At 35.9% G+C, this 15,448-nt stretch overlaps 1 protein-coding gene across 1 annotated transcript in view; it reads right to left on the bottom strand.

The window, feature by feature from the left end:
• Positions 1-1,861: 1,861 nt before the first annotated feature.
• The window catches only part of abcg1 (ATP-binding cassette, sub-family G (WHITE), member 1), a 32,743-nt gene continuing 19,156 nt past the window's right edge, over positions 1,862-15,448 (bottom strand). Inside the window, exons 6-15 of the mRNA XM_022675374.2 lie at positions 13,654-13,799; positions 12,207-12,330; positions 10,447-10,561; positions 10,032-10,180; positions 9,715-9,816; positions 8,177-8,345; positions 7,496-7,596; positions 6,440-6,598; positions 6,169-6,287; positions 1,862-4,754 (exon numbers count right to left, since the gene is read on the bottom strand). Coding sequence (XP_022531095.1) covers positions 4,526-4,754; positions 6,169-6,287; positions 6,440-6,598; positions 7,496-7,596; positions 8,177-8,345; positions 9,715-9,816; positions 10,032-10,180; positions 10,447-10,561; positions 12,207-12,330; positions 13,654-13,799 — 1,413 coding nt within the window. The 3' untranslated portion in view covers positions 1,862-4,525. The remainder of the gene's footprint in view (positions 4,755-6,168; positions 6,288-6,439; positions 6,599-7,495; positions 7,597-8,176; positions 8,346-9,714; positions 9,817-10,031; positions 10,181-10,446; positions 10,562-12,206; positions 12,331-13,653; positions 13,800-15,448) is intronic.

Genomic DNA, 15,448 nt, shown 5'->3' on the forward strand with positions numbered 1-15,448 from the left:
TAAAAACTGTTAAACACGTATATAGTGTTGCCAACTCCTCAGTAAGGAAAGTAGCGCTATTGGCTGTCCTAAAAGTCGCTAGAAGTCGCTAAGTTACGTCATCGCCTAATTTGCATAATATATGTTTTTGAAGCTGTAAAGGATTAACGTTGTGGGAGAGAAAAAAGTAAGTAAAAACACCCTAAATATGGTAGAAATGTTACAAATGAACTCCAACAAATGAACAACTTCTGTTGCTTTTTAAATAGGCAGTCACTTCTTAAAATAACTTTTTACAAAATAACATTTTTACGTAAGTTACATGAATCAGTTTTTTGCCCTTTTGTTAAATGTTATTATAAGAGCAGCAGTTAGTCAGAACTATTACTCTACGTTTTTTTTTCTTTTTCTTTTTTTTGTTTTATTTATTTACTTTTTTAAGTTTTCTTTATTTTTAAACCTATTATATACAAATTGATAAATAATGAGCTAGCTAGCTAGATGTTTCACAAAGAGGCAGACACTGTGGAGGTGAGTGACAGGCTGTGTGGTGAATGAGGTGAGTGACTGAGACTGTGTGAGTTAAATTCAGTGATTTCTTTTCGTGTCACACTGAAGACTTATATTCATATTTATATTCATATTTTTGCTCTGTAAATAGGGACGGGGTCAGTCAGCGGCGGCTTTGGGCACGCGCGGTTGATTTACAGTGTGTTCGTGGAGCGGTGAAGGTCAGCTCTGACTGTGAGGAGACTGCACAGTGAGTGCTGTGGGCGGGGCTCACGGCACGCGCTGCCCGCTGAGGACAGTAACTGAAGAACATGTGTGTTCATCTCAGAGTCGCCAAAAGTCTCCAATAACTTCACAAAAACTCGCTAGATTTGTCGCTAGTTGCTTTTTTTTTTTTTTACAAAAAAAGTCGACAGAGGGTCTGAAAAGTCGTTAAATATAGCGACAATGTCGCTAAGTTGGCAACACTGCACGTATAAACTCTGATTTTGTACATTTCACTCATTCTGGCGCGCCCTCTGCTGGTTAAACAAATCAGACGATTATTGTTAAATGGGTATTTTCCCTTATATACTTTCTCTGGACGAGTTTACTAGAAAGGTCCAGTAGTTTCCACAGAAGCTCTCTGTTCTTCAGCTGAACAGCTGCTCTCTCTTGCAGGCCATCTAAAAAGCCTTTGAAAAAAAAAAAAGATCTTCATGATTGGTTAAAGATACAATATGAATGACCTGAATTATAGCAGTATAAGATCATAACAATACACTACTGGCTAAATATAACGTACACACATTCTGCAGAATTTGTAAAATATCTCCTAGTTGATTAGTATTCAAAACTTGATATCTTAATCTGGAAAAATGTCTTATTCTGTAATATATTATACATTTTCCTGTTGTTCCTGAATGTTTTAATGCTTTATTACTACATATATATATATATATATATATATATATATATATATATATATATATATATATATATATATATATATATATATATATTAAACTACAGACTTAATCACTATTCAGCAAGTAAATGTAAAAAGCAATCTTTATGGAGTTTTTATACACGTTTCTCAAGATAAGTAACATATATTCATTTTTTTTACTGTGCATTTTTGGTAAACTATGTACCTAAGATTTTCACTTACTTTAACACATGTTTTGTAATGTACAAATAAAATTATGTGATTTTATTAAGCAATCAAACAGAATTCACACTCATGTCTAAAGAAAATGGATATTTTTAAATATTCATTTGTTAACTCAATAGCTTACTAAGTGTATTGATCTTACACAATTAACACAAACAATATTACCAGTGCTTAAAACCACAAGGCTTATTTTTCAAGTATTTTCAAGCATAAGCTGTGTTTTTTGAAAATAACAAAACTTTATTCCTGTTCTACCAAGTCATTACATCACTTTTACAGGAAATAACACAACTGATTGAACAAGAAGCAATAGTGCCCTGAAAAATGACATGACTAATAAATGCAACCTTAATATCTTTAAGGATGAAAACTGACATTTTCATACTTTGGATGATGTGTGCAAGTTTCAAAGAAAGAAACGCTAATGAAGATAAGAAATATATAGCCAGCACATAAAGGAAAAAAAAGCAGAACAGAGAATGCAGAGCATCACAGACAGACTTGACAGAAGTACTTGTATCTACCTGTGTTTAAAATCGAAGTTTGCAATATAATATTTTATATTAAGGTCCACAGCAAATAGTTGATGCCTTGTATGCATATGTAACACCACTGTAATACTTAAGTTAAAGCTTAGCATTCACATAGGTAACGTTCTTGTACCTGGGCTGTAAAAGGAACTAACTATTGATACACAATATTCAAAAGAAAACTGACTGAGAGATAACATTTTCACATTTGAATTGATTTCTTAAAACTCTGCAGCTTTTTCTTGGTAAGTATGATATCCTCTGTTTTCGCTTTGTGGTATTATGGATCATGAAGTTATAGTTTAGGCAATCAAAGGCTTACACCAGTAAAATAAGTACAAACAACTGAAAACTTACAAACCACGTGTGGAAAAGAAAATGAGAGTTTCCAGAGGTACTAAACATTAAGTTTAGTAAGAACTGTTTTTGGGATAAAGATTTAGAGTAATATTACAGCAATTTTAAACAAAGATGACTTAGGTTATACAGCAGTATGCACTTTACCAGAGTTACATAGTGCAGTAGTAGCCAGGAGTAACAACAATAAAGCTGATATTCTCCTTTCTCATCAGTGCATTGATGCATCACAATTATTTTGAAGCAGTTTTAAAGTAAAAACGTACACAATGTATTACAAGAAGGTAAGTGTCTGTTGTTGTGCTTGTGATTGCCTTGCTTTTGATGCCTAAACTACTACTGTTTATGAAACATTTGGCTTTCTGTGGACAAAAGCCATGTTTTGTGATAAAGCTGCCTGTATTAAAATCAGTCAGGAGAACATGGCACTATAAATCATACAGATGTTTACAAACAACATCTGAATACAGATCGCTTCACCTTTTCATTAACAAGTAAATTGTGCTCAGTGTTTTACGAGGATGAAACCTTATTAAAAACAGAATGGAACCAGGCTGCTTTAAATATCCAGATCTGTAGATTCTGAGTTGTAGATATATATTAAATACCCATGGAAGCTTTTAAAACTGTATTTTTGGTCCCAGAAACTGAACCTGTACAAATGCCATTATTACACTATAGCCAGATTAATATATATATATATATATATATATATATATATATATATATATATATATATATATATATATATATATATATATATATATAATTATTTTAAAAAGTGCTGGTGAACATTTTGAAATTGTGCTTTTTTTCCGTCAGTCACCTGATTAAAAATACCCTGTAAATTTGCAGGTCACTACATTTTCATCATTAAAACACATTATACACTTACATGCCAAAAGTCATGGTATATAAATTGATTACAAATTATTACCTAAGGGAATGGACACTCTTGTGAGTGAGGCTGAACACTGGCCAGCGTGCTCATGGCAAAACGACATGAACTATCAGAGTTTGAGTGAGGTCTGACAGTGAATGCTTGATTAACTTGAATGGGACTTTCCATTTCTGAGGTTGTTTTCAATTTTTTTATATTCCTTGTGTGAATCCACAATGTGATATGTGATTGTGACCAGCAGAACTCACATTCATATTCAGTGTAAGAGACCCCACACACAGGTCAGTGCAGCATTTTTTATCTTTCACGGGGCATGACAAAAGTCAGTGGACACCATTTTAGTCCCTTGTCCCATGACACTGGGCATATCAGTATAGAGCTAGGGATTATAATACATTACACAAAGTTGAATTGGAATAGATAGTATAGAAAGCATTAATATAATGGTCAGTAATGAGAGCATTTTTTTTCTATGCAATAAAATAGGTAAAGCATCCTACTCTATTAGGCGCACTTTTGGAGACCAGCTCTTAAATCAGTAAAACCCTGAAGTATAAAGTTTGAAGCTCCTCTCTGACTTATCCTAGTTAAAAGGATCCTACAGACAAGGAGAAAAGCCATTCCATACACAGACAGACAAACATGGAAGAGAGAATGGCTATAAGGTAACAGCTCCCTCCCACCATTTGTCTTATACAACAGAACATAACACTTAAAAAAACAATCTACATTTCATTGTAAACACGAGTCCAGCTCTCTGATAAATGTTCAAACTGGCACAAAAGAGTTCAATGTTACTATTTTCTGTAAAATTCAGGATTGTCCCTGTTAACACAGCCAACCAATGATGTCTATTCAGATGTGTGACTAAATGCAGCGTCCACATCTACTCCCTTGTTTTTAGTGCATCAGCGCGTCTCCGCAATGTCATTTTCAGTATATGCTTCTGTCTACTGCATTGCTGTCCTGGAAAGACCTCCATAACATAAAACCTGTACGGATAGAAGTATAGCCGACTTTGGTCCATTAAGCTCATCCCTTTCAGGGCATTTTCAGAGTCTTGCCAGGGCTTCCTCCACCATCTCCTCGACTGCTCTATCGCTCAGCACTGATTTTGTAGCGGAGGACGAAGTAGGCAATCAGCCGCAGAGAAACAAAGAAGATGCCCAGCACAATGAAGTCCATGTACAGCTTAGCGTTTTCAACGTCCAGCTCTTTCAGGATAGCTTCTGATTTCTGGAAATGGCATGTTTCATCTTTGTCGCAGTGTAGGTCCTCACGGTCCAGCCCGTAGATAGACAAAATAACTCCTTCAAAGCCGTACCTGAAAAAAAAGTCGAACAACAGCTTTAGATGAGTGCCAGACATTAAGAAGATTCTGCCACACCTCATATGCAACTGATGTTGTATTTAGGCCTTTTTAGTCCCAAATAACATTTTAATGTTCAAGAGAAAATTATACCATTACCATTTTTTTTTAGGATTTTTTTAAGAAACAGGATAAGTCTGTGTTTATGTCCTCATGCCATTAGCCCTGATGTTTATTCCACTTATATCTAAAATTAGGTATAGTCCAATGGTACAGTAATTCAATACAGTTTAGTTTATTAAAATTGAAAGAGCTCCCCAGTCACATAATAGGCTATTGCATTAACAACCTGGTTGAATAAAACCCAATAAATCTACCTCAACACTAGTAAATTAATCACTAATTTGAAAGGATTAAGTAGTAATACAGATTAGTTTTAGGACCTTTGGTTGTAATATTTATTTTTACTGCCTGCTATTGCTGTGTTGTTTTTGTCTGTCTGTGTTGCAGTGTGTAAAGTCTTGTAATTGCCCACAAGGGAGCTGCTTCTAAAAGACAACTCATTACAAATGAATTGTGAGCATGCCATACGGGTCATTATGTGAAACTCAAGGTTCATTTAAGGCACATTGAGAGTCTGTGGGGCATTGTTGAGAAATATGTGGAGAAGCAATACATGATTGATCTGTGAACAGCACTAAGTAATATAGTGTACAAATCATTTCATAAAAATAAATAGTAATATTGCTAGTGTTAACACTGCTAGAACTGGAATAAAATCAAGAGGAAGATGAATGATTATAGCCATCAAACCAAGCTGAACTGCTTGATTTTTTAAAGTTATCCAAAAGCAGTGTGTAAGACTGGTGAAGGAGAACATGCCAAGATGCATGAAAACTGTGATTAAAAACCAGGGTTATTCCAACAAATATTGATTTCTGAACTTTATGAATATGAACTTGTTTTATTTGCATTATTTGAGGTCTGAACGCTCTGCTTTTTTTGTTATATTAGTCGTTTCCCATTTTCTGCATCTAAATTCTGTAAATGACAATATTTTTATTTGGAATTTGGGAGAAATGTTTTCCGTAGTTTATAGAATAAAAAACTATGTTCAGCCACATGTTACATTAGTCTAAATGCACCTATCTCTTATTAAAGACACATTTAACCACTAAAACTCATTCCAGTAAAAAAAAAACGAAAAACAGGGTCATTCTGACCCACACAGCATTCAAAGTGTCAGTGTGTACACAAAATCATGTTTACAAAATCATAATTCAGATTTTCTTAAATGAAAATTAAGCAATAAATTGTGTAATTGTTATTGTTTGTATGTTTAGTTTATTAAAGCATTTAGGACTGTCAAATCAAAAGGTGTATTTTATAGTGTGCTTCATAGTTTATTAATGTTCCAATCCCAGCTTACCTAACGTAGGAAATGTATGATATCCACTGAAGGTATTTTGGTATGGTGTCAAAACTGACAAAAAAGCCTGAAAAAAGCAGCACTGGAATTGCAGTTACTGGACCTACAAAAGTGGCCACCTAGGAAACAAAATATAACTTTGTCAGAACAGCCATACAGTAAAAGCAAACAAAAATGTAGGGCATTTTTTCTGAAACTATCTGCACTAGATGTAAAAATAATAACAACAAAACATAATAATAATAATAATAATAATAATAATAATAATCACCTGCAGAGATGTAGATGCTGCCCCAATCAAAAGCCCCAGAGACTGTGCCACCAGAGAGGTGAGAGTACCCAGGGCCAGGAAGAGAATGAAGCGGACAGCATCTGATGGTTGAGAGGTCATCCAGTAAACTATGCTGCAGTATGCCACCGGGAATACAATCTGTAATGCAAGAGAGGTGAATCAGCATATATTTACATTCTGTTTTTTTAGTGAGTCATTCTCCAGAAAGTTCAGAACACACTGCCAGACCTACATCATTTGGACAAAAGTATTGGGACACCTGATTAAAAAGTGTTCAGTCAGTTTTTGTTGGAGAAACTGTCTCTAATATCTAGGGAAGTCTTTCTGAATGATTTAGGAGCATTACTGTGAAGATTTGATTCCAACAGTGAGGTCATCCATTTAGTGATGTTGGATGATCCCAATCCCATCCCAATCTCCCAAACCTATTCATCCCAAAATATTGGATGGAACGGCATCATTCCAGAGAACATAGTCCTACTTCATGCTCTCCACTGCTCTTCTTTGGGGCTTCATACTCTTCTAGCCCATGCATGTCACTGGGTATGGTGCCAATAGCTTCATGTTCATCTTCTCCTGAGAAAATTATTCTATTAGCAATCCTCTTCTACAAACATTTTGTCATACAGTGTGTGTTTAGTTCAATAGTTCAAATAATGTCAACAGTAGACAATATGAATTGGACAGTTTAACAAAATGACAGTTTATAAAAGCTATTTGGACCATTAGTGAATATTAGTCTCGGAAAAGAGCTTTTCTTACACGGAACACAGATTATGTAATGCTATTGTGGGATTTGTCTAAATTGGGAGAACCCTGTTCTGACCTGAGCTCTAAATCCTCTCTGAGCTTCTATAGATTGTTTGTGTCACCACAGCTTCAACGCTGTCCTGTCTCTTTTAACATGATTTGCTAGTTCTGTGAGGAAATCCGGGAATTCCTAGCTCAGAACCACTGTCTTATCATCGGTGAACATGTGCTTGCCATGGGTAGCTGTACTTTAATGATGTAAGATGGGCATAAAATGGGTGTTACCTGGAATGGAACATCAGCCATGGTCTTTGCCAGATAGTACGCCTTCAGACTGTACCAGTAATTCAAGTGTTCTCTCAAAAACACTCCCATTTCAAGAGGAACTAGACAAACAAAAATACAAAGAATCATTAAAATAACAACACAAATATACACATCTACTACAAACACTGCCCTTTATAAAGCAAAAGTGGTGTTTGCAATAGCGAGAAAGAGGTTACACATGCTATAAAGCTACAGTACAAAATATTAGGCTACATTAAAACTCAGCTCATGCTCCGTGTGGTCCAGCGGGCTAAGTGCTGCCACTACGATCAGGATATCGCTGATTGAATCTCATTCATGTAGCTTGCCATCGGCTACCGGAACCCTGAGAGAGCACAATTGGTCTTGCTCTCTCTGGGTGGGTAGATGGCGCTCTCTCCCCACATCACTCCAAAGGGTGATGTCGATCAGCACAAGGCGTCTGTGAGCTGATGTATCGGAACCTAGTTGCTGCGCTTTTCTCAAAAAGAGGTGGTTGCTGACTTCACATGTATCGAAGCAGGCATGTGCTAGTCTTATCTTAGTAAAAAATAGTAATAAAATAAGATACAAAAAACTCAGCTGATGACGTAATATTTCCAGACATAGTTATAAGCAGACAGAAGGAAGATTAGGTCATTATCATTTTAGTAGACTCACAGGTAAGCACAGTAGGCATTAGAGCAGCGAACATGAGGAAGAGCATAGAGAAGAAAAGGAAACCAGAGTTGCTGAGGACTTTCTTGGCCTCGTTGCCGATGCCCAGGTAGAGAAGCCCTATCAGAATCCCGATCCCAATGTGAGAGGTGATACGCAGGTGGGTCAACACCTAGAGAAAAAGAATAAAGTCTGATTATTAATAAATCTGTGTGTCATTTTTGTTGTTTTTCACTCCTGTCATAATTTAAATCTGATAGTTGATAAAGCCTCCCAGCACTGATATGTGGAGCAGTGGAACTGTTGTTTGGAATAAGTTGAGGATGAGCTCTTTATATTCAATCAAATCCTGACAGTAATGCTTCAAAGTCTATTAGAAAGTCCCTATATGTGTGAAAGAGCAGAAAGACAAGCAATCTATGCTGGACTTCTCCGCAGTTGTAGAAAATGAAGATATAAAGGTAGCATCTCCACTGGACTGCTTTTGTCTTGTCGTTAAGGATGTGATTAATGGTCTAGACAGTGGCAAGACCATAGGTAATCGAATACTTTGTGTTCAAGCATAGCCAAAGCATTGAGTTCTTCACATTCTCTATCTTGCTTTCTAAAAAAAAGTTAAAAGAGTAATTAATTTGATTGAACTTTATTTGTACATAATATCTACAAAACTGATCAATATAGGCTTTGCCAAAAGTATTATAAAGTAACTAAAGACAAAACAATGTAATGTAAAAAGGATGTAAATTAATTAAATTGTCACAATGTGCAGCAGGGAGGATGCGGCGAGCGGATGTAAGTGTGACTGTTTATTTGAAAATAATAAAGAAAACAAAACAAGAAACCAAAGAGTAAACACAAAACTAGAAAAAAACTAACAAGCAGGAAAACTAATTAGAAACACCAGAACTGACTAAAAACCAGAAACAAAACTGGCAACCATGCCAGACGTGAAGACGTAAAAAAAAAAAAGAACCGCCTTGGAAACATGAAACACAGGGCTATAAATACACACAGACAAAACAGGAAACACCTGGGGAAAAGTAACGAAGTGGGTAGAGCTACAAATGAGCACAGGTGAAAACACTTAAGGAGGAGACACAGGAGGAACAAACTGATAAAAACACAGAGAGCAACACGGGCCCGAAAGGTAAAAGACAGGGAACAGGGCAAGGATATGAAATCAATACATTTCTTTTGTCATTGAGGGAGAAGGATGATGGAATCCACAAATATTTGTTCAGGTTTAACATTTCAATGGCAGAAAGAACCAAATTATTCTAGACTTTATAAAGAGTTAGACAGTGAATCCCCATTCTTGCTCTGGTTAATATTGTTTAATAGTGGTTTTTAGCTAATTAAAGATCACCGTTACTAACTAAACCTGGTAAAAGCACTGCAGTAATCAGCAGGTCATGGAGTTGATTGAAATCAATGCATGTTATAATTCAGACATGCTATTCCTTGACTATATATTAGGTTGCAGCTTTCTGCATTACTTCATGAGCTACTTCTCTTGTCCAGTGAGTGGTGCTGTTCCTTACCGAATCTCTCATGATGCTGAGGAAAGTTCTCTTGAAGAGGATACAGAACTGCGTCAGGCAGCTGGCAGAGAAGCTGTGGCAGCCCTCAGTGGAAGAGGAGTCCTATGGAGAAAAAACGTCCTTCTTACAAAACTAATTAACAGTTAAACTTCTTAAATTAGGAAGTATGCACTAGCAATTCTGCATCAAACTAATCTTATAAACAAATAGATGGGAAACCCATTTTTGCATGGGGAGTGATATAACATGATATGATGATATTATGCTTATTTATTACATTATAAGATATGAAGAATAGTGCTGTAAAAAAGCTGTACCTCTTCAGAAGGCCTATGCCACAGAAAGGGGTTCAGGGCACCATCTCCGTTCATCTCACTTTTGTAATCTTTCTCACATTTCATTTCCTGAACCGCCTTCACCAGCCGAGCCATGTGGTCACCATATTCTCCTGAAGCCACTTCCATTACTAGGATTTAAAAAGAAGTAAAATGAACATTCAGCTTTTCAGACCATATACAATAAACAAGCCAATTAGATATACCTTATTTATAGCTTAAGGTTATTTGGTCACAAAGTTAACAGCATTTTTGCAAAATAACACATTTAAAGAAACATCTATTTCCAGCATTGGCCAGGTTTTGTTATGACTACGCATTTCTAGGATTTCAGCAGCTGCATCTGCTGATGCGTTTTGGTTTCAGGCTTTTTTAGCAGAAAGGATGCTTTTCTTACTGAAGTCAGCAGGGTTGTGGTACGTAGGGCAGTTGAGTCCATGTTCCCTAAGGTAAGGGATGAGGTTTGATACTTTTCCTCGGTAGATGCACTGACCTTGACTCAGGACATATAGCTGTGAAAAAAAAATGCTGTTAAGTTACATATTCCAGTTTTATACTATATTTATACAGTATGGTCAATAGGAACTGTGTTATAAAAAGTTTTAAAACCTTTTAGATTTTAATAAAAGTCTCTAATATGTCCCAAATTCTGTTTTCTTTCTTAATGATAATTTTTTCCTTATTTATATTTATCCAGATTTGTTTTATCATGTTTTAATTCATTTGGCTGCCATTACTGGGGCTTTACCAAGCATATACTAGCATGCAACGAAACCTTCTCAGCCAATCAAATTGTGATGTATCATTTCATCTCAGCAGGTCATAACATAGAAAAGGTGCATAACAGAGCTAAAGTTGCTGGTCATACAGGATTTGAATAATTATAATAATGCCGAAGTCATTAAAAGTGGCATTATGTGAAGAATGATAAATACTTGCTTGCAATATTATTGGTAGCCAGTAATAAGTAGAAAATAGATGCAACCATGCAAAATACAGCTCTGGAAAAAAAAGAGACCGAGAGACAAGAGTTTCTTTGATTTTACCAAATTGAAAACCTCTGGAATATAATCAAAAAGAAGATGGATGATCACCAAGCAATCAAACCAAGGTGAACTGCTTGACTTTTTGCACCAGGAGTGGAATAAAGTTATCCAAAAGAAGTGTGTAAGACTGGTGGAGGAGAACGTGCCAAGATGCATGAAAACTTTGATAAAAACCAGAGTTATTCTACCAGAGAGAGTGGCATTTTGTGTTGACTTTGGAGAAAACATTTGCTACTGTATATTAGTTTTGTTGGGCTATTTAAACTATTCTTGGTTCATTGGTTCATTAAAAAGAGCTTCAATGTTGCTAAAACTCCTAATTTGCAATGCAATGCAAATTTGATTGCAGTGTTAATAATGCTAGTATGGTCAATAGGAACTGTGTTATAAAAAGTTTTAAAACCTTTTAGATTTTAATAAAAGTCTCTAATATGTCCCAAATTCTGTTTTCTTTCTTAATGATAATTTTTTCCTTATTTATATTTATCCAGATTTGTTTTATCATGTTTTAATTCATTTGGCTGCCATTACTGGGGCTTTACCAAGCATATACTAGCATGCAACGAAACCTTCTCAGCCAATCAAATTGTACAGTAGTTTGTGTGGAAGATTTTCTAAAATGTATTTTTTAAAGACATTTTTTCCCAGATAAAATCAACACCACACGCAGCATCATGTGCAGTTTAATAGTGTAAATGGTATAACAGAGCAAAGCCAATAGCATGTAGCTTTCATTTAAATAGTATTCTTGTGATTGCAACTGAAAAGAAATGATAATTAATTTTGACAGTCTTAAACGTGCATAATTAAATATTGCTGCTTTGTTATGGCTGGCAGTATCGATTGCAGTACTGGCACTCCTAGAATATCTCTGAACCAATCACATTGCAAAGTCGGAATTAACTGTGGTATTATTCTGGTTTTGCACATTAGAATTTTAATGAAGCCAAAACTCATTTAAGGAAAAATGGTTATTTAAACTATATAATACTATTGCCTGTACTAAAAAAAAATGAAAACTTAAAAAGTTAAGTACTGTTTCCTACACTGCAATAAAGAACACAGAATTTATTAAACCTGTGTTTTTAGGAGCGTATAAGATTAAACTTACTTTGTCAAAGAGCTCAAAGACTTTGGCGCTGGGTTGGTGGATGGTGCAGATGACTGTCCGGCCACCTTGTGCGAGAGCTTTCATCAGTGACACCACCTGAAAACAGGAGGAGCTGTCCAGGCCACTGCATGAGAAAAAAAAAAAAAAACAGAAACATGACATAAGCCTTTATTTTATTATTGTGACTAGAAGAAGAGATTCTGAAGTGGCCATAACGCAAACTTCAGAAATGCTAGTTAACTGGAGACCACTGCCCATCACAAACGATGCCACAAGCTGGTGTCTGCTTATGTGATGTATCATTTCATCTCAGCAGGTCATAACATAGAAAAGGTGCATAACAGAGCTAAAGTTGCTGGTCATACAGGATTTGAATAATTATAATAATGCCGAAGTCATTAAAAGTGGCATTATGTGAAGAATGATAAATACTTGCTTGCAATATTATTGGTAGCCAGTAATAAGTAGAAAATAGATGCAACCATGCAAAATACAGCTCTGGAAAAAAAAGAGACCGAGAGACAAGAGTTTCTTTGATTTTACCAAATTGAAAACCTCTGGAATATAATCAAAAAGAAGATGGATGATCACCAAGCAATCAAACCAAGGTGAACTGCTTGACTTTTTGCACCAGGAGTGGAATAAAGTTATCCAAAAGAAGTGTGTAAGACTGGTGGAGGAGAACGTGCCAAGATGCATGAAAACTTTGATAAAAACCAGAGTTATTCTACCAGAGAGAGTGGCATTTTGTGTTGACTTTGGAGAAAACATTTGCTACTGTATATTAGTTTTGTTGGGCTATTTAAACTATTCTTGGTTCATTGGTTCATTAAAAAGAGCTTCAATGTTGCTAAAACTCCTAATTTGCAATGCAATGCAAATTTGATTGCAGTGTTAATAATGCTAGTTTACACTTATTAATACAGACTGATTGTCAGTTATCCTAAAAGGTGCCCTTAAGTAACCAGATATTAAATCTGCTACACGCAGAGGTCAGGATGAGCAGTGAGATTATAAATACGTGTATTAGTGTTTGCGTCGGCACATGCTCTCTTCTGTGTGTGCAGAGAGAGGGCGGCATTGTTGTAGTTCCAAGTGACAATCTCTCAGGAGGATACGCGCAGAGAGCCATGGGGAAGTGAAGCGATTGCCTAATAGGGTCCTGAGGGACCCCTCTGTCCCAACATAGTTATCATAGCCCTCACCATTCCCAGTCGGAAGCAGCTTGGTAAACTATAATTCAATTTCACCTCTCACTTCAAGGACGTGACAGAAAAACCTCATGGGCAATGGGTCTTGGCTTTCTTTTTTTTCGAAAGCTATTTTTGGCTCAAGAAGTGCCTGCTATGTTTTTTTTGCTGCAATAATCCTTATGTCATTTGAGGGCATGTGCATGTGTTTGTGTTTATGAGTGCGAGCGTGTGTTTTTTTTTGCTAAGGGGCTCACCTTGTGGGTTCATCAAAAAACATGACGGGTGGGTTGTTGACAAGTTCCAAGGCGATGGCCAGGCGTTTCCTCTGGCCGCCGGAGATGTTGGAGGTTCGTGTTTTAGCGCACTCCAACAAGCCGAGCGCAGTCAAGATCTCCCTGACCTGCAGGGACAGAGACAGCCTTTATTAGCCTGTTAAATTCCTTCATAAACGGCTTGGAGCGGTTAAATGTTTTAAATTAAAAAGTCTTCATATTAGGTTTGAAAGGGCTTCAAATGGTTATTTGAGTGATGCTCTAGAACAGGAGTGTCCAAACTTTTTTTGTTGGGGGCCAGAATGAGAAATACATTTGAAGTAACGGGCCACAGACTCTGTAATAAAACAAATAATGAAATATACCACTTACTAATACATTTTCCTGATTACTTTCATTTACACACCATTTTACTTGACTCACTATCTTTATCTATCTTTGACAGTGTTGTGTAAACTAAGATTTTTCAAATTGATGTTTCATTTCACGATGTCTCTTAATATTAAACTCCTTAATTATGGCAACTTTTAGACTCTTTGGCCTATTTTTCTGCACTACATCTGCGCACTCTTGCTGCTTTTAGACTTTTGGCCCGTTTTCTGTGCTACAACTGCGAACCCTAACCATGGTAGTTATTTTTTTCCTAAGTGAGGACACTCGGACCTTCAAATGGTTTCTCATAATTACATGTATCTTCTGCAAACATAATTTTATGGAACAAACCAAAGGTGTTTATTCTATGTCGTCACCGTGGGAGAGTTTCTGATTGATGAGGTTTATTAATTATTTTAGCACTATAATCAACTAATATATTTGAAATTTTATTATATATTATATGTTTATGGTCAATAAATTAGTGAGGATATTTGTACTGTGGGAAAGCAGGCACTGCATTCAGCAACCGGACTGAGTTTACCTTTAGCTATTGATGGCTTTTATCAGGTAAAAATACAGAAGCTTGGGCACCTTGGTGGTTTTAATAATTCAAATCAAAATGTAACTTTCAATTATTTGATCTTGCAGGTTCAGAGGAGACAATGACCTTCAGTGCTCTGGGCCCTGATTGGAAAATATGATACAAAAAAAATAAGTGTAGATTTGATTAGCCGTATTAATCAGCTCTGCATTAATCCTTAATATAAGGTATTTATGTCATTCTACCAGTCCCTGATCAGCTTGATTTTTTATTGAAGGAAGGATTGACCTGCATGATGATTTAGTCTTTATTTTTGAGCATATATACGCTTTATGTAAAAGATGTTAAAGAGCATTCTGATTTAAAACTAGCATTTAGTATTTACTAGTTTTGATTGTATGTAATATTCTGTTCAGTGTTACCGAATTCACATTTTTGTATGGGGAAAAAAACAAGACAAAACACACTGATATGAGCTATTCAATCAGTTTCCTGTTTTCCTGAAAGTGGAAGGTCACATTAAACTGCCTTCAGGTATAGTGGGGGAGTACATTATATAAAACCTGCATTGCTCATCTTCTTTGACATGTATAACAGAACAGCAGATTTAGATTCAAGTCATTTTAAGGTGAGTTTGCGAAAATACAGATTAGAGCTGGGCCTGCCAGATAGCTAGCTATTAGCTTCTTTACCCATAGATATATGTTCTTATAATAAACATTAAAGATTCAAATACAAGTGGTACTGTAACATGGTCCAAGTTGACTTTATTAACTAACTCATAAATAAGTGTGCAACAATTTCTTTTGGTCCCTCTATACATTTTTTTTCATTTCTATGCTCAGCAAATACAAGTGTTAT

Source organism: Astyanax mexicanus, chromosome 18, assembly GCF_023375975.1.
Source record: "Astyanax mexicanus isolate ESR-SI-001 chromosome 18, AstMex3_surface, whole genome shotgun sequence".
Taxonomy (NCBI): domain Eukaryota; kingdom Metazoa; phylum Chordata; class Actinopteri; order Characiformes; family Acestrorhamphidae; genus Astyanax; species Astyanax mexicanus.